Raw genomic sequence first — 18,984 nt, forward strand, 5'->3', positions numbered from 1 at the left:
ATATAAGGGTCTGTCAAAGGGCAGTGCAGAGGAATGCAATCAGTAGGAGAATAGAGGGACTGAATGGCCTGTAAATGATTCTCAGTTAGAGACCTATCGTTAGCATTGTAGGAGTGGATCGATTCTTGTTGTTTGTAGTTGTTTACATCTTCCCCACCTATCTTGATCTGTCACTACTTCTGCAAATGTACCCAGTCCGAGTCACTCCAATTGGACGTCTGTAGTGAAATCTCCTTTGTATCAATCCCCTCACTCTTCTCTCCCACTAAAGTTGGGCTTGTCTTTCATTAGTTTTTTCTATTCCTCTTCTCCTTCCTCTTCCTCCCTCCCGTAGGGGCGAGGATCAGGCTTTCCAGGCCGGAGAAGACCTCGCGGGGCAGGCCTGTCTGGAAGAGGAGGCCGCGGCCGCTCCAGGATGAAGAATGGAGTGGGCCCCATCCTCAACCCTGGAGTAAGTGCCCGTTCAATCATCCCCAGGCCCCAACTGGAGCACAGCTTATTGCGCTTAAAGCGAAGCTCTTACTCCGCTAAACAGTTGTAGTGCTGGCAGTCCGGGATGTAAGCCTGTGTCTGAAATCCCCTGTTGACACAGATGGCCTATTTCCCAGGCCATATGAAATGTGTGTCCTGATGCTCACTTTAGGACACACTAGCAGAGGGATGCTAATAATTAGCCTGGCGCTTGCTCTACGGGATGCTGGCGAAGATGTGTGCTAGATGTAGAGAGGGATGTAGAGAGAGGGATGTAGAGAGAGGGATGTAGAGAGAGGGATGTAGAGAGAGGGATGTAGAGAGAGGGATGTAGAGAGAGGGATGTAGAGAGAGGGATGTAGAGAGGGGGATGTAGAGAGGGGGATGTAGAGAGGGGGATGTAGAGAGGGGGATGTAGAGAGGGGGATGTAGAGAGGGGGATGTAGAGAGAGGGATGTAGAGAGAGGGATGTAGAGAGAGAGATGTAGAGAGAGAGATGTGTGTGTGTGATGTGTGTGTGATGTTTGTGTGAGATGTGTGTGAGATGTGTGTGATATGTGTGTGAGATGTGTGTGATATGTGTGTGAGATGTGTGTGAGAGATGTAGAGAGAGAGATGCAGAGAGATGTGTGTGTGTGAGATGCAGAGAGATGTGTGTGTGAGATGTAGAGAGAGAGAAGTGTGTGCGAGATGTAGGTTTCAGTGCAGGATCATGTGTCTGTGGATCTCCTCTAAAGTGTGTGATCTGTGTTCATGAACAGGTTGGTGCTATGGAGCAATCCTATCTGTTTAAGGAGGAGGAAGAAAATGCCATGCATAATACGGTGGTCCTGTTCTCCAGCTCTGACACCTTCACCCTGAAACAGGTGTGTGTGTGTGTGTGTGTGTGTGTGTGTGTGTGTGCGCTCTTGATATATTTTACACTTTGATGTGAGGGAAAGTGTGTGTGTGTCAGGCTGTCACTATATTTCTGAATGTGTGAGTTGGCATATATATGTGCCTGTGTGAGTTTATGTGTGTGTGAGTTGTGTGTGTGTGTGTTTTGCGAAAGGTAATCCCTTGAGGCATGTGTTGTGTGACTAGAAATCTTGTCTTGTTTGTTGGCAAATCTTCGAAGTAGACTATGCATGTGTGGGTGTGTGTCTCTGACTGGTGCTCTAGTGTTGCCAAGAAGTGTGTGTGTGTGTCTGTGTGTGTGTGTGTGTCTGTGTGTCTGTGTGTGTGTGTGTGTGTGTCTCTCTGACTGCTGCTCTTCTGTTGCCAGGATATGTGTGTGGTGTGTGGCAGCTTTGGACAGGGTGTCGAAGGCCGTCTCCTACCATGTGCTCAGTGTGGACAGTGCTACCATCCGTTCTGTGTCAACGTCAAGGTAAGGCCAAAACACCACTCAATCAGCAGCCATTGACCCTCATTAGGCGAAGCAAGCTATTATTTCTGCACACACTCACACATACAGTAAAGCACAGTGACAGACCTTGATTGAATCGATGTGCACAATAAAGACCTTGTGTTTTTTAGGGACTTTTATCCTCGCAGACATTAGCCGCAAGTATCAAGTAGTTGATTACCAGCTTGTTAAGCCCTGTGGACAAACAGGGGATGAGTGATACCTTTGAAGAGGTGTTTTCATAGATTAGTGTGACAAAACATGGCAAATGACCAGGAAGCGTGTGTATTGTGTCTTGAGTGGATTTAAAGACACACCTCAACACTGGGCTTAACCCACTCAAACGGAACTCGGTTACAGCGCCTTTGATCCTTTTCAGATAAGGGTAGATTTAGTATTTAGATTCAACTTTATTATCATAAAAAGCCATTGAAATGCAGTAAGCGTAACCTTGTATGGGACTGCGCATGTTATGGTCTTAGAACCATGTACAGGAATGCACAGGTTGCCATTTAAGGTCTGGTCCACACGTGCAAACACTTATAGGTGTGCACATAAACCAAATCAAAGCTCTCCAAGGATGCGCACACACACACACACACACACACACACACACACACACACACACACACACTCTTACATACAAACGCACACACACACACACTCTCTCACATACACACGCACACACACACACTCTTACATAAACACACACGCACACACGCACACACTCTTACATACACGTACACACACACTTGCAGACACACGCACACAAATGCACACACATACTCTTACACACACACACACTCTTACATACACACACACACACACACACACGCACACATTCTTACATACACACACACACTCTTACATACACATACACATACACACGCACACACATTCACACATACACACATACACACGAACAGACATGCACTGACCCATCTGCATAGATATGCAATCAACTCCATCTAATTTTTCCATCATTTTGTTGTTTGTGCGTGTGTGTTGCCTGTGTTGCGTGTGTTTGTTGCGTGTGTTTGTTGCGTGTGTGTGTTGTGCGTGTGTGTTGTGCGTGTGTGTTGTGCGTGTGTGTTGTGCGTGTGCGCGTGCGTGTGTGTGTGTATATGTGTGTGCTCAGATGACGCGGGTGGTGTTGAATAAGGGCTGGCGCTGCCTGGAGTGTACAGTGTGTGAGGCCTGTGGGCAAGCCACTGACCCAGCCCGCCTGCTCCTCTGCGACGACTGTGACATCAGTTACCACACCTACTGCCTCAACCCGCCCCTGCACAACGTGCCCACTGGCGGATGGAAGTGCAGATGGTAACTTTACCATTTATGATTTATGTCCTTACCACATGCTGCTTGCAAATGAAAAATGTACATGTGAAGGCAAACATCCACCAAACTCACAGATTATATTTGTTTTGCACCTACATCACCATTGTGTACGTCCTTTAACCTCCCTCTCCAAGTGCATGCTGGGCCATATGTTGCCATGGCAAGAACCCATGATTGACAGTCAGAGCTTGATGTCAGAGGACTATTTTCTTCCCCCGTAGACATGTAGGAGGCTGTCATAGTGTCCCAATGTTTTATTCACATTATTTGTAACTGTGAGGGGACTTTCACCGGATAAGACAAAAAATGGTTGGAAATAGGTAGCTGGCCCCACCTTCCATCTGCATCACATGTCGTCAGTTTTTGTAAAGTATGTTCTTTCACCCTCCTAACGATACGCCCATCTACCTGTTCTAAAACATGTCAGCGTTAGCATCCTGTATCATGTATCAGTTATGAAACATGATGCAGTTTACACATACAGTTTAGTACCCACTCCAGCCTTGAGGATGACTGAAACTGAAAGTGCTGTGTGTACATGCTTACCTCTCGCCATTCCTTCTTCTAACCATCCCACTCTTTTCTCTCTGTCTCTCTGTCTCTTCTTTTTTTCTCTCTCTCTCTTTCTTTCTCTCTTTCTTTCTTTCTCTCTTTATCTCTCTCTCTCTCCCTTTTCTTTCTCTCTCTCTCTCTCTCTCTCTCTCTGTCTCTTTTTCTCTCTGTCTATCTCTCTGTCTCTCTCTCTCTCGGTCTCTCTCTGTCTCTCTTTCTCATTAGGTGTGTCTCCTGCACCCAGTGTGGTGCCTCCTCTCCTGGGCTGCGGGGTGAATGGCAGAATAACTACACACAGTGTGCCCCCTGTGCCAGTCTCTCCAGCTGCCCAATCTGCCTGCTGGACTACAGCGAGGAGGAGATCATAGTGCAGTGTCGCCAGTGTGACAGGTGTGTGTGTGTGTGTGTTTAAACCCTCCGCCAAGCCTAGGACTGCTGCATCGTTCTGCTGCACGCCGAATGAGCTGCCCTTTAATAGCTACAGACCTTATTATTATTAGTAGTAGTAGTAGTGTTATTTAAAGCACTACAATCTGCCGTTAAATACAGACATTATTATTATTATTAGAGTTAATTGAAGCACTACAATCTGCCGTTAAATACAAACAATAATAATATTATCATTATTATTAGTGTTATTTGAAGCACTATGACTTGCCGTTAAATACAGACATTATTATTATTATTATTATGTATTAGTGTTATTTAAAGCATGGTAATCTGTGCAGGTGAATAACAAGTTGAGCTGAAAAGAAAAACTCAGTAGTGTAGTCATGGTTACAATGTGAAAGCACACGCATCCTCTGATGATATGCTGAATTTCTTTCTTGTTTCTTCCTTTCTCTTCTGGGCTGCAGGTGGGTTCATGCCTCCTGCCAAGGGCTGCACTCAGAGCAGGAAGTGGAGGTCGTGGTGGACAATGGCTTTGATTGTACCCAGTGTCGAGGCCGGGCCTCACCCTCAGAGAGTAAGGGCGTCCTGGAGGGCGATCATCTCTTATATAAAACACGCATGGCTACCGTTTTGTTCTGTTATTCGACCCTAAAATGCACAAGAATAATATTGTTATTGAAAAAAAAGCAGTCTGTGAAAATGTAAATGCATGCATGCAACAGTACATTTATAACACACAGATACCATGAATACCACAGGTGAGTGATTTGGATAGTTTCAATGAAGATATTCATTCATAGATGTGTGTTTTCATCAATGATTTGTTGATGGATAAACAAGTGTCAGTTCGAATTGAGAGTATGCAATAGGGGCCACTTGACAGCAAATTCCTGGGCTGCTATTTGTTGCCAGTCCGCCTGTAACCGATACTCTCTCCCTCTCTTTTCTTCCTCTCTCTCGCCAAGTAGTGTGAAGTAGATCTGCTGCTTGAATGACACGCAGGATTCAAACTGTTTCCTCGGCACTCATATTGACTTATTTATTTATTTTGTTTTGCATTGATGTAGCAATAGCAGCGGTAGCAGCCATGGCAGCTGCGGAGGCCTTTGAGCCCACTCTTCCTGTCCAGACCATCCCAAAGGCCAAAGATCTCGGTAAGATCCCACTGCTGATGGCTGGTGATGTATCTGTTAAGGTGGCTAACAGGAAAAGTAATTCCATCAACAGAATATAATATGAACAACTTGAGTGAAGTACAAAGAAGTATCTAGTGGGTGTGATAGGAGTGTGTGTGTGTGTGTGTGTGTGTGTGTGTGTGTGTGAAGGCATTCGGTAATCCGTCTCCTGCTGTCCCTCAGACCCGGCGAGGACGTACACTCAGGACGGCGTGTGCCTGACGGAGTCCGGCCTGAGTCAGCTCCAGAGCCTGGCTGCAGCAGCCTCGCGGCGCCGCCGGCCCAAACCCAAACTCAAGCTCAAGATCATCAACCAGAACAGCGTGGCCGTGCTGCAGAGCCTCTCGGACCAGCCCATGGAGATGATCCGCGACGGAGAACTGGACGACAGCAGGGGTAAGGATGCGATGTGTACACGGATGCAAACGGTTCAACACATTATGAAATAAACTACATTCTATAGAAATAGGCAACCTTCAGTGATGAAAGATGTCAGAGGGAATGTGTCTATATTTCTTCTACCATCTTGTCATGAGTACATTTGGTACAGTTTCATTTGGACTCGCTGCTCAGAAACGTCCAGTGTACAGCTTGAGAAGGAGCAGACCTCAGACCTGTACAACATACACATACACATGCACATGCACCTGTTTGTAATGTATACATTTGGTTGCACCCTAGGGGATACTTCCAGGGTGAAACCGGGGTCAGGGGTGAATTTTCATCCATTTTAAACCCTCATGAATTTACATTCCTGAATAAATGACCTTTAAATGCCACACTGCACTGGGCCATGCAAGAGCTGGAACAAGGTGAAATAGACTTATTTGGTTGCCTGTCAAACCCTGTTAGAATCAGCTCTTCAAGACACTTAAAGGTACAGTATGCAACAATAGCTATTCGCTAAAGGTATGCTAGCAGCTAAAACTAACGAAATCTCTTGAAATGTGCTGACTTTGACATTATGACAAACTAGTTACTCAACGACTGTCCTTACACAGTCAACAACATCAAGCAAGTGCAACACAAGACTAAGCAAGACGGCAAATAAGCTACTTACTAGATCAGCAGAAGGTAAGCAAGTCAGGTCGGCGGGCTGCGGCAGGCAAAACTAGATAACGCAGTTATATGCCTATCGATCCTGCTATGCCAATGGCACCAACGCGATTCTCCATATTAAATGTCATTGTAGCGTCCCAATTTTTTTTAAGCTGTTATTTTAAGGTTAAACTGCTTATCCTAACCCTAATCCTGAAGCATAATTGTTGCATACTGTGCCTTTAAGTAAAAAATAAAATAGGTAATTGTTCCTCACATAACGGGTTCTTTGATTTGCAAACTTTTCTGGGATTCAAGATTTCTTTTATTCAATAATAAATGTAACATTGCTTTAGATATTGCAGGAACAACATGGCATGAGTACTGTTCTTTGGAATTCTTTTTTTCTCTTGGGTTTGTTTAATGTGGTCTTTGCTCACTACCATTTTTCCAGTTTATGGATTCTGATTCGTTTTATTCGTTTGTAGAAATGAAAATGTTGCCGACCCACTCTCATAAGCCGTACACAGCCATGGCTCCACTGCTAGCTCTCAGCCTTGAAGCTACTGTGTGGTTCTGGGCTTTATAAAATCTCAATGTCATAGAAATTCCAGAGGAATTGCATTCAGAACTCTTGCTGTGTTGAGTGTAAATGCTGTCTTTCCTATTCCTGAGCCTTAAGTGCAGCTTATGTGACTACTTACCATTCACCAAGACTGAGGAAGCCATGATGTTTGCACGCTCTTCTCCTCCCACGCTACTGCTCTTGAGCTCGGGGAAGCCTGACGTCAGCTTGTTCTCATGGTCCTGTCTGTGTGTGTGTGTGTGTGTCTGTGTGTCTGTGTGTGTCTGTGTGTCTGTGTGTGTCTGTGTGTGTGTGTGTGTGTGTGTGTGTGTGTGTGTGTGTGTGTGTCTGCAGAGGGGGAGGCGGAGTGTGAGGGGAAGTCTGACTCCAGCCCCGAGAGAGAGGCCGCAGACGACGACTCCAAAGGGGGCGATGCCGGCAAGAAGAGGAAGAGGAAGCCGTACAGGCCGGGTAGGGCAGGGCATCTGATTGGAGGAGGCAGCTGCACCGGAGCGTGAAATGGGGCAGCAAGACTGAGTGCTTAGCTTGGCAGAGAGACTAGCAGCAAGACTGTGTGCTTAGCTTGGCAGAGAGACTAGCAGCAAGACTGTGTGCTTAGCTTGGCAGAGAAACTAGCAGCAAGACTGTGTGCTTACCTTGCAGAGAGACTAGCAGCAAGACTGAGTGCTCAGCTTGGCAGAGAGACTAGCAGCAAGACTGAGTGCTTAGCTTGGCAGAGAGACTAGCAGCAAGACTGTGTGCTTAGCGTGGTAGAGAGACTAGCAGCAAGACTGAGTGCTTAGCTTGGCAGAGAGACTAGCAGCAAGATCTTAAAAGATGAGGCCGGGGTTATTTCCTTCCCATAATGCTTTGCAGACATATGGTTTAGAATTTTAGGATTCCCCATGTTGTAGTATGCTTTGGTAAATAGAGCAGATTCCCCATGATGTAGTATGCTTCGGCAGATAGAGCAGATTCCCCATGTTGTAGTATGCTTTGGTAGATAGAGCAAATTCCCCATGATGTAGTATGCTCCGGTAGATAGAGAAGATGGGGAGTGACATCTGGATAATCTGCAAACCCACTAAAATGTTCAATCTTTAATGCACATTTAATTGAATTGAATTGAATAGAATTGAATTGAGTTTAGTTTAGTTTAGTTTAGTTTAATTTAATTTAATTTAATTTAATTTAATTTAATTTAATTTAATTTAATTTAATTTAATTTAATTTAATTTAATTTAATTTAATTTAATTTAATTTAATTTAATTTAATTTAATTTAATTTAATTTGTATTTTATTTTATTCTGTAAAGGTTATATCTGATGAGATGTTACCTATATTCTCTTCCTGCTGCTATCTGTATCTATATCTATATCAGATCTGTCTATGTTATCATGGCGTTCTTGTCCTCCCTCTATGACTTAATTGCCCCCATGATTTTGTTTGAAGTACTGATAAATGAGACTTTGGTCATACTATATTTCTTAACCCCTTACCATTTACTAGACAGCTATAAATAGAGTGTATTTTTTTGAAGCATACTATGAACAAAGTCACACATTAATCTGCATTTATTCATGATGGCATTCTCCCGCAGGCATTGGTGGTTTCATGGTCCGCCAGAGGAACAAGGCGGCCCAGGCCAAGGCCAAGCCCATCCTAACCAGGAAGGATTCCACAGGCTCCCTCTCTGAGATCCCACAGGGAAAGGACGACGGTGAGCACCGTTTCATGTCGCTCGTTTAACTCACGCTTGAATTTCACCAGTTTGAGTTGCTGGCAGCATCTGAGGAGAATCTATGAATATTCACTCTTAGTGTGTGGCTGTGTCTGTGAATGCGTTTTTATGCCTACCAACCCTGTAATAGCTCAGACATTGAATACATCTCTTCTGATTCCTGTCCACTGTAGCCTGGGGGGATCCAGCTCCCGACACGCCACAGGATGAGAAGCCTCCTGCACCAGAGTTCCCAGAGAAAACCAGGAAACGCTACAGAAAAAAGAAGACCAAACTGGAGGAGGCCTTTCCCACCTACCTTCAGGTGTGCTGCTAGACCCATCTTCATTTGTGCCACGCAGTTCTTTTTATTCCAGCAACTTATCAGTTGACTATCTTCCCATGATACGTACTTTTAGATGAAAACATATGAGAGGGACTCATGATTTGTTTCTCAGTTACAAGATTTTTAACCATCTGTCGTCATTATTGTCCATTTTACTATGCAGTTGTCTAGTAAGTTGTAATTGCTGTGGATCTATTGTCAAATTCAGTCAGCTCAGTGGACTCAGTGGACTTTGAATAAGATTTGTGCCATCAATCATGGTAGAGTAAATTACAAGTTACTTAAAACTTTAATCCACCATCCTGCTGTCCAGCCTTCTATTTCATGATCACATCTGCCTGTATGGCAGTGCTCAATATCAACCAGACATGGTGCACTAAAGGCATCCAGAGATGTTATGGAACATGATATGCGCCATAAACCACTGGCCTTCACCATCTTCACCTTACAGGAAGGTCACAGCATGCAGGCATATCGCTAGGCAACCACTAAAGATAGAACACTGTGTCAGAACATAGATCTTGGTGTGCGCTCCCCTAAGTGGGGGTGACACAAGGAATCCACAGAGAGGGTTCCAATGACGTTCCTCTCCCCAGTGTCCCCCTACTGAAACCCTCTGTTGTTTGTGTTGCAAATTGACGCTGGAACGCGTAGTTGAGTTTGACTCTACATGAGACTGACAGACCCTTTTAGTCTTTCCCTGTTCACCTCCAGAGACTGTCCTTTAGGTGCGTGAGTGCCTTTGCTTTAATGAGGCTTTGGAGAATGCTGCTTCTGTGTGAAACTGGACCAACGTGAGGTGCATTAAGCTAACGCTAGCTGTCACTGGCAAGCTCCCGGGTCCCTCCTCATCAGAGCCTTTTGAAATGGTGACTGAGGCGTTCCGCAGAGGAAGAGCCCCCTCAGATGAATAATTCAGGTTGGGGAGGCACACTTGTGCTTTTAATGCTCGGGCACAGCATGGTGCCTTCATGTCTGCTCCGAGACCTCAGATGTGCCGAGGCTAACAGGCAGAATAGGGAGCAGGCAGACGGCAGACCACACGTCACTCGAGGAGGGAACGCACGCCTGTTGTCCATTTTTATTCAGAGAGTGCGTCACTCTCTCGTCGGCACTCCAGTGCGTCATGAGTACATGCGGATGAGGGGTCCTCATAACTACATTTCCCGAGATGGAAGGAGAGGAGATGTTTCCAGTGGGGTGGAGGGTGAGGTGTGGAGGGCAACATATGGTGAAGGCTATGACACACGGAGCCAACGATGGAGGAAAACTAGTGTTTCCCAAGGCCCTCCACTTGGTTGCCTCATGTCTTCAATTAAAATGAACACTTCCTACAGCCGCAGCAGGCCAAGATGCACATACATTCTATTGAATGCATAATACAGCCAGCCAGATAACTAGCTCCCCAACTACACAAAGGAGCACACAAAGTATTCAATCCAAAAAAAAATATATATACTGTATATTGAATGTGTGTGTTTGTGTGTGTGTGTGTGTGTGTATGTGTGTCTGTGTGTCTGTATGTGTGTGTGTGTGAGTGAGATCTGTAAACATCAAGGGAGGAAAGCCAAGCCATGTGATTTATTGTTATTTATTATATTTTTGATATTTATTGATTCATTATTGTAAAACGCATCTTTTACGAACTTGCCAGACCAAGTTGCACGTTTAAATTACACGCCGTGAAAAACAAGGACACTGTTATTTTTGTGGCGATGCATTAAAATATTGTACTGGTATGCAGGAGGCCTTCTTTGGCAAAGACCTGCTTGACAAGAGCAAGCAGAATCGACAGGGGGCGGAGCGAAGCCTGCTGGAGGAGGAGCGTATGCAGATTGACAGGAAGACGCCCCGCCCCCAGTACCTGAGCCCGTCAGCTGACGGTCTCCTCAGCACCACGTCCACTGCTGCAGGCACCGCCACACCTGGCAAAGCATCCGCATCACGTAAGAAAACACACACACACACACACACACACACACAAACAGACACACCCGCACACACACACGCACCGGACACACACACACACACACACACACACACACACACGGAGACAGAATTTTTGTTAAATGTATAGTGCTCTATTCCCTGGGTGTTTGAGTGAGAGGCATCAGTTCTTTTGCAGTCTGGAGCTCTCTCTCAGCTCTGTTTCTGTCTCATCTCGGTCTCAGCTCGGTCTCAGCTCTGTCTCAGCTCTGTCTCAGCTCTGTCTCAGCTCTGTCTCAGCTCTGTCTCAGTCTCAGCTCTGTCTCAGTCTCAGCTCTGTCTCAGTCTCAGCTCTGTCTCTGTCTCAGCTCTGTCTCTGTCTCTGTCTCAGCTCTGTCTCTGTCTCAGTCTCAACTCGGTCTCATCTCTGCCTCTGTCTCAGCTCCGTCTCAGCTCTGTCTCTGTCTCAGCTCTGTCTCTGTCTCAGCTCTGTCTCAGTCTCAGCTCTGTCTCATCTCTGTCTCATCTCTGTCTCATCTCTGTCTCATCTCTGTCTCATCTCTGTCTCTGTCTCAGCTCTGTCTCAGTCTCAGCTCTGTCTCATCTCTGTCTCTGTCTCTGTCTCTGTCTCAGCTCTGTCTCAGTCTCAGCTCTGTCTCATCTCTGTCTATCTGTTTCTGTCTCAGCTCTGTCTCAGTCTCAGCTCGGTCTCATCTCTGTCTCTGTCTCAGCTCTGTCTCATCTCTGTCTCAGCTCTGTCTCAGTCTCAGCTCTGTCTCTGTCTCTGTCTCAGCTCTGTCTCTGTCTCGTCTCTGTCTCATCTCTGTCTCTGTCTCTGTCTCTGTCTCAGCTCTGTCTCTGTCTCGTCTCTGTCTCAGCTCTGTCTCATCTCTGTCTCATCTCTGTCTCTGTCTCAGCTCTGTCTCAGTCTCAGCTCTGTCTCATCTCTGTCTCTGTCTCTGTCTCAGCTCTGTCTCAGTCTCAGCTCTGTCTCATCTCTGTCTATCTGTTTCTGTCTCAGCTCTGTCTCAGTCTCAGCTCGGTCTCATCTCTGTCTCTGTCTCAGCTCTGTCTCATCTCTGTCTCAGCTCTGTCTCAGTCTCAGCTCTGTCTCTGTCTCTGTCTCAGCTCTGTCTCTGTCTCGTCTCTGTCTCATCTCTGTCTCAGCTCTGTCTCATCTCTGTCTCTGTCTCATCTCTGTCTCAGCTCTGTCTCAGTCTCAGCTCTGTCTCATCTCGGTCTCAGCTCTGTCTCTGTCTCATCTCTGTCTCTGTCTCATCTCTGTCTCTGTCTCAGCTCTGTCTCTGTCACAGCTCTGTCTCTGTCTCAGCTCTGTCTCTCTCAGCTCTGTCTCTGTCTCGTCTCTGTCCCATCTCTGTCTCAGCTCTGTCTCTGTCTCAGCTCTGTCTCATCTCTGTCTCAGCTCTGTCTCTGTCTCAGCTCTGTCTCTGTCTCATCTCTTTCTCTGTCTCAGCTCTGTCTCAGCTCTGTCTCTGTCTCATCTCTGTCTCATCTCTGTCTCATCTCTGTCTCATCTCTGTCTCAGCTCTGTCTCAGCTCTGTCTCTGTCTCATCTCTTTCTCTGTCTCACCTCTGTCTCAGCTCTGTCTCTGTCTCAGCTCTGTCTCATCTCTGTCTCTGTCTGTCTCTTCTCTGTCTCTTCTGTGTCTCTCTCTGTCTCAGTCGCAGATCTGTCTCTGTCTCAGAGCTGTCTCTGTCTTTGCCTGTCTCTGTCTGTCTCTGTCTGTCTCGGTCTCGGTCTCAACTCTGTCTCTGTCTCAGCTCTGTCTCATCTCTGTCTCTCTATTGGGTCCCCAGGGAGTGGCGAAGACCCCCTATCGGCTCTGTCTGATGTCCTCAGCACTGACTCGGATCTGCTGGGGATACTGTCAAGAGACCTGGGGAAGACCTCAGATGAATCAGGTAGGCAACCGAGTAACCCAACACGGCTGTCTGTTTCTCTCTCTCTTCTTTCCTCTCCCCCTCTGTCTCTCTCTTATTACATATTTATATATATATCATACTCCAGTGTTGGTCTTTTTTTGTTGGCCATGCTCATATTCATTTGTCCACCTCATGTGTCTTTCTGTTCGGCTATAGCTTTATGGAGGCTTTGCATAGCTGTTTCCCTTTCGTTGGTTTCTGTGTGAGGTTGTGGTTCCTGTGGCTGTTTGTTTGTCTCACCATTGTGCTGCTGTTCACTCATCTTGTTTGGTTTGGGTTTCTGTAGGTCTTGATTTTAGCCCTTTCCAGGTCGATGGCTCACCCCCTTATTTTGGTAAGAGCCAAGCGGCCTGCTCCTAGTTAGCTCTAGCCGTCTCTTCATCTCTGCGCGTGTGTGTGCGTGTGCGTGTGCGTGTGCGTGTGCGTGTGTTCGCAAAGCCTAACATGCATGTTTTTGCTCCTAATTCTCACACTTTTTTATTTTCTTTATTCCATTCATTCACCTGTCGATTGGCATCTAATGGTTTTTCTGTGACACTGTGTTGTTTTAAAGGGGGTCAAACCTATGGACCAGTACAAAACTCTTTTTACAAATACAAATACAAACATTTGTTTACAAATACAAACTTGTGCACATTCTGAACATAGAAATACGCATCTTAGGTTCCTATACAGCCACAGCATGTATATGGCTTCCTGTTTTAAGTTCCTACATCAGTCTTTGTCAACAGCCTTTATCCTGTAACCTCATTGGTAACCAGAATTTAACCAGTGTTGGGTCTGTGAGGTTCATTATGCAGTGACTTGCAATGGGCACGTCACATGTCATTTTAACCACACGAAGCCGTGCATCTCTGAAGGGCACAGAGGAGTGAGCGCTGTGCAGAGGCTGCTTGTTTGCAGCATACGGCGGTTCCCAGCCCTGAGTGGCTGCGGTGGTGGTGATGGGTTATTTGGACATAAATTATTTCATCATAAGTTTGAAATGGACACATGGTGCTCATTGAAACGGTGGCCCTCTTTCGCGGCACTTTTCTAGCTAATTGAAAACACACTGGCAATTTGGCATTCAGCAGAGGTGGGTGGTCAAGGACAGCAGCTCGTTACAGCACAGGAGCGTGCAGCTTTCAGGGAGGGCTTTCAGAGAAGAGGCACGGATGTACGGCCTTCGGCACTATGCAGGCGTGAATGGTAGAAATGGAGGCAATTTGATGGGCAGCTGTAGAGGGCCTTGACTTCTCAGCCATTTTGGGGCTTTTTGTAATAGCAGCACTGATGTTTTTTGGTTATCATTATTGGTTATTAGTATTATTTGTCCTAGTGGGCAGATGGTGATGCATGTATACAATAAATAATAATGTATACATTAAAACGTCCCTGATGCTCTCTAGGTGCTTTTTCACTGAAAGAAACGCACTGTTTTAACGGGCTGTTTTAGAGGGGGCAGCAGTTTCCCACTGTAAGACCTCTTTCAGGCCTGTTTTCAGGGATAAAATAAGTTCCTACTCTGGGCCTGGGGTAGTTACTTCAGTGTGACCTTGAATCTGCTGGGTGGCACTTGCACTGATGGTCAAAGATTGCTAGTTAAACGCAACGTGAGTTGAAGACAACAAGCGCCATTTTTTTTAAACCAGCTAGATTTATCAGAGGTTAAATACAATGCAAAATGAATGATAGCCTACATAGTCAGCTTGTTGGGGTTAATGTCACTGGATGAACACAAGCATAATATCAGCTGAAATATAGGCTTTAAAAAATCACAATTGTGCTGGTATATTCATTCATCAAGTAATTACAGCTGTCATGAAGCCATTTAATGTAATGTTGGTGCTGTCGCTGGAAAAATATATCATTATTTTGTCGTGCTCGGAATTGTCATGATCAAAGAGTAAAATATTAGGTTACGTCCCTTGTAGGTCCATTGTTCATGCATTGCAATGGAAACGGAAAGGATGAGAGGGCTGGTTAGGGGGGCGTTCCTGTAACTGTTCCAACACCTGGGAAGTGCACCTGGGAGTTCATGCATTGGAAAAGCCCATTCTATAAGATCCACCTTTGCATGGTCCATCAGTATAGATTAGTGTTGGAATACCAATAAATTATTAAAACCTACTGGTTCACTGGTGGTACCAGTGGTAACAATGTCAAGTACATATTCGATGCTAATTGAGAGTGGGCACTTAAGTCACACAAGGAGGTGAAAGCTCTTCAACGTATATAAACACATCACTCACACATCACTTTATTATTGCAATGGTGTCATTGCTTCATGTCTGAAAATGATGAAGAAAGACGCATTCCTTTGAGATGTTCTATGGGAGATGGCCAAGATGCACTGTAAATGTCAGATGCTTTTTGAGAACACTAGCTCTCGATGAGCTGGTGGTCTAGCTGGTAGTCTATTAACTCAAGTGTATGTGTGTCTGTGTCTGTGTCTGTGTCTGTGTCTGTGTGTGTGTCTGTGTGTGTGTGTGTGTGTGTGTGTGTGTGTGTGTGTGTGTGTGTGTGTGTGTGTGTGTGTGTGTGTGTGTGTGTGTGTGTGTGTGTGTGTGTGTGTGTGTGTGTGTGTGTGTGTGTGCATATTTGTGTGTCTGTGTGTACAGCTGGACTGGACATGGCAGAGGAGTCGTCTTCAGTCCCCCAGGCTCATTCAGGCAGGACTATCCGTGGCATCCCCGAGGAGCACCTGGACGGCATCCTCAGCCCTGAACTGGACAAGATGGTCACAGACGGTACGTCAGTCCAGCACAAGAAAATATGAAGTTACTGAGGTCTTACGAAATGGGTTTCTGTGTGAGAATATATCAGTGGTCATTTCAGTTCGATTTAAATGTAAATATAAGTTTCACATGCAAATACTAATCCTGAAAATGTTATTGCAGAATCCATTCTCAGCAAACTCTACAAAATTCCAGGTATGTAATCATGTTGTGAAAATACAGTAAATTAAGTGTGTGTACTGCAGATTTCATTTCCTTTGCAAATTATTCTACAATTTTCCAGGGGTGTGTTTCTATTAAGCGTCGTTTCTTTAACCAGCATGGCAATCTTGGTCGTTACAACCACAGTTCAGCAATTTGGTGTTTTTTTAAATTGGTAGTTCCAACGATCATGGAGCGACTACTCGAGACCAGTCGTAAGAAGCGTCGTTCCTGGATATTTGCTATTGTCAACGTTTTATTTGCATTATTTTGACAAAGAGTGACCCTCTTCCTACCTATCCACCTGAACACCCACCAACTGAGAATATAATTTATTATACAATTTTAAATTAATATTCATTCATCTTGAGTGAAACGTTGATGCTTTTGAGAGACGCATCTTCATGCGTGTGGAGGTAGCTGATAAGCTGTGTAATTACAATAACAAAACAATTATCATGACTTAAGTATGAGGCCGCTCCATCAGCTGCTCTGGTAAATGTGTAGCTTTACCCTCTACATTTTGCATTGCGTCATTAACAATGTTTTTGGAGCTATGGTGGTTTGAACAATGGAAGGATTTTTTATAAGACGCAGTTACTATGTTTTTTTATGACAGTCATGAGTAGGTCGGTATTTTGGCCAACGCTCAAGCGTAACACGGTTATCCAGCAAGGACATCCATCGTTATTCTAAAAAATGCATCCAGGTCTGAGAAGTACAGAGAGAAAAAATTAGAAAGTCAGTGTGTGGTTATCCTTACTAAGCTTCCTCAATCTCCAGCTGATAGTAACCATAGTGCTGCCCCCTACAGAATTGGAGGGGAAGGACGTGGAGGACCTCTTCACCGCGGTCCTCAGCCCCAGCACCAGACAGTCCAGTCAGGTGCACCATCAGCACCAGGGCCCCGGCTCCTTGCATGGACCCCAGGGCGCTGCTCTCCCTCACCCCCCTTCCACTGCAGGTACTTCAGTCTCTCCATTGGGCACACATCTCCATCGCTCAGGCAGTCACGGCGTGTTCGCATTAGATTCATTTTGACCTAGCTATGGCTTTGCATTTATTCAGAGGCTGAGAAAGTGTCGCAAACACACCACCACTGAAAATTGAAAAAGGAATGGAAGTTGAGTTGAATTTTCTCATTTAGGAAATGGAATGTTTCCACGGATGCCGATGGTGAACGGGCTGATGGATCCCAGCCAGCATTTCCCTCCGTCCCAGATGAACCCTGGAGCAGGTCCCTGCATGACGGGCGCCTTCAGCCCTCTGCAGCGCATGCCCTTCCCAGACAACATGAGGTAAGGACGGGAGAAACACTCATGGCTAAACCCTCATTGAGTAAAAGCATACTGTGCCACACTCTCTCTAGGTTAACTGTTGAATGGATAATGTTTTTATGTAATAATGTTTTAGTGTATTTTATGCAGCCTGAGTTGTGAATTGGTCTGGACATTGTACTTTTTTACTATCCCTGGTTCTTGATAAACCCAGATAAATCCATTATTTGTTCTGATTGTGCGGTTTTATTTGTTAATTTACCAGGGAACAGAAGTATCATCCGGTGCCCGGTGGGGTGGGTGGAGCTTGGACTAGCCCTGGTCCAACTCCAGCTCCAGGCCCAGGCTCAGGCCCGGGCCCAGGGGCTGAGGGGGAGGGTGACTCCATGTCCAACGCCCAGAAGAGCACACTTAAGTGGGAGAAGGAGGAGACTCTGGGAGAGCTGGCCACCGTGGCTCCAGTCCTCTACACCAATATCAACTTCCCCAGCCTTAAGGAGGAATACCCTGGTGAGTCCCTCAGAGAAGAACATTTACAGAACCTCCTTCGGATTTAACTTACAGAACCTCCTTTTGATTTCATGCCCCAAGCTTTAGTCAGACAGAGAAACTGACCTGTTGCTATTTCCCTGCTATTTTAATTTTTTTTTTCTCACAAAAAGCAATTGCATGTTGGTGTCAATGGATTAGACGTTGCACCATTGTACATAAAAACCAGTTTAGAAATTCTAATTTATCTGTGTTCCCCTCTATGTTTGCACTGCAGATTGGTCTACGCGAGTCAAACAGATTGCAAAACTCTGGAGAAAAGCAAGTTCACAGGACAGAGCCCCATATGTGGTAAGGAAAGTTCCTTATGTACGGTCTCAGTAGGTGCCTTCTCCTTGTAAACCTCTGGTGTAAAACTTTGATTTAGGCTGGGAAGATAAAAGCTTTGCCCAGATAAGCCTCTGTAATTGAATAAACCATATCCTAGATCTGTTTAAACAGGTTGCACTGAAGTCGTCAGAGCACTGGCTCTTCCCTACACTTTAATTAAATTCTCAGAAAGTAAATTAATCTGACCGGAGAACCTAAACTTGATTAAAAATGAACTCTGTGTAATAATCTCAAAAGACTGCCAAACTATTTCCTCCCCTCAGTACCTCCTTTCTATTTAAAACATCACAAATACAAATTCCTCCTTTGATACCTGGCGGTGTGGACAGACTCCTCAGTGTAAGTGACTCACTCTCTCTGATTTCCAGCAAAAAGCCAGGGACAACAGAGCAGCGCTGCGCATCAACAAAGTCCAGATGTCTAACGACCCCATCAAGAGGCCGCACCCCCCGCCGCAGCAGCAGCCGCAGCAGCAACCGCAGACTCCGCAACCGCAGCCTCCGCAACAGCAGACGCCGCCGCAACAGCCGCTGCAGCTGCCCCAGCCCCCAGAGCTGTTCGACCCCACCATACCCCCCCTGGACCCGGAGCTGCTCTTCAAGGACCCGCTGAAGCACAAAGAGTCCGAGCAGGAGCAGGAGTGGAAGCTCAGACAGGTGAGCACACAAAGACCTTTATTCCTTATATTTAAGTGTAACGTTCACAGTCAACTATTCCAGAACTTTGGCTGGTAGGGTATAACTGAATACATCCTGTTGAGAGTTGTGGGACATATATGTTACATAAAACAAATGTTCACGTGGCGGGTATGTTGACATTTTGATGGTTCTGTTGAGGGATTGTTTTTCAGAATGTTGTGGTTAGACAACGTGCCATTTTCAAATACTTTTGGATAGCAGTTGCACTGTGGAGGCACCCAGCCACACTATGTGCTCTGTGCCACCTGAATGGCCCTGGGGCCAATAATCAGGGTGAAGCTGAGGTTTGCATTAGGCCCTCGGTTTTACAGATAGAGTTGTGCAGTTTAATTGGAAGTCCTCGGATGACTGGC

At 45.7% G+C, this 18,984-nt stretch overlaps 1 protein-coding gene across 1 annotated transcript in view; it reads left to right on the forward strand.

Annotated features, from left to right (window-relative positions):
* Positions 1 to 18,984, forward strand: part of kmt2cb (lysine (K)-specific methyltransferase 2Cb) — an 84,338-nt gene that overhangs the window by 40,839 nt on the left and 24,515 nt on the right. The window contains exons 15-35 of the mRNA XM_080837116.1: positions 335 to 451; positions 1,233 to 1,337; positions 1,736 to 1,840; positions 2,997 to 3,178; positions 3,974 to 4,138; positions 4,606 to 4,715; positions 5,209 to 5,295; positions 5,500 to 5,712; positions 7,274 to 7,390; positions 8,521 to 8,640; positions 8,835 to 8,965; positions 10,731 to 10,932; positions 12,731 to 12,835; positions 13,143 to 13,190; positions 15,460 to 15,588; positions 15,739 to 15,771; positions 16,592 to 16,741; positions 16,925 to 17,075; positions 17,320 to 17,564; positions 17,821 to 17,894; positions 18,302 to 18,589. Of these exons, the coding sequence (XP_080693242.1) occupies positions 335 to 451; positions 1,233 to 1,337; positions 1,736 to 1,840; positions 2,997 to 3,178; positions 3,974 to 4,138; positions 4,606 to 4,715; positions 5,209 to 5,295; positions 5,500 to 5,712; positions 7,274 to 7,390; positions 8,521 to 8,640; positions 8,835 to 8,965; positions 10,731 to 10,932; positions 12,731 to 12,835; positions 13,143 to 13,190; positions 15,460 to 15,588; positions 15,739 to 15,771; positions 16,592 to 16,741; positions 16,925 to 17,075; positions 17,320 to 17,564; positions 17,821 to 17,894; positions 18,302 to 18,589 (2,877 nt within the window). The remainder of the gene's footprint in view (positions 1 to 334; positions 452 to 1,232; positions 1,338 to 1,735; positions 1,841 to 2,996; positions 3,179 to 3,973; positions 4,139 to 4,605; positions 4,716 to 5,208; positions 5,296 to 5,499; positions 5,713 to 7,273; positions 7,391 to 8,520; positions 8,641 to 8,834; positions 8,966 to 10,730; positions 10,933 to 12,730; positions 12,836 to 13,142; positions 13,191 to 15,459; positions 15,589 to 15,738; positions 15,772 to 16,591; positions 16,742 to 16,924; positions 17,076 to 17,319; positions 17,565 to 17,820; positions 17,895 to 18,301; positions 18,590 to 18,984) is intronic.

The sequence above is a fragment of the Sprattus sprattus genome (assembly GCF_963457725.1).
Source record: "Sprattus sprattus genome assembly, chromosome: 4".
In the NCBI taxonomy this organism is placed as follows: domain Eukaryota; kingdom Metazoa; phylum Chordata; class Actinopteri; order Clupeiformes; family Clupeidae; genus Sprattus; species Sprattus sprattus.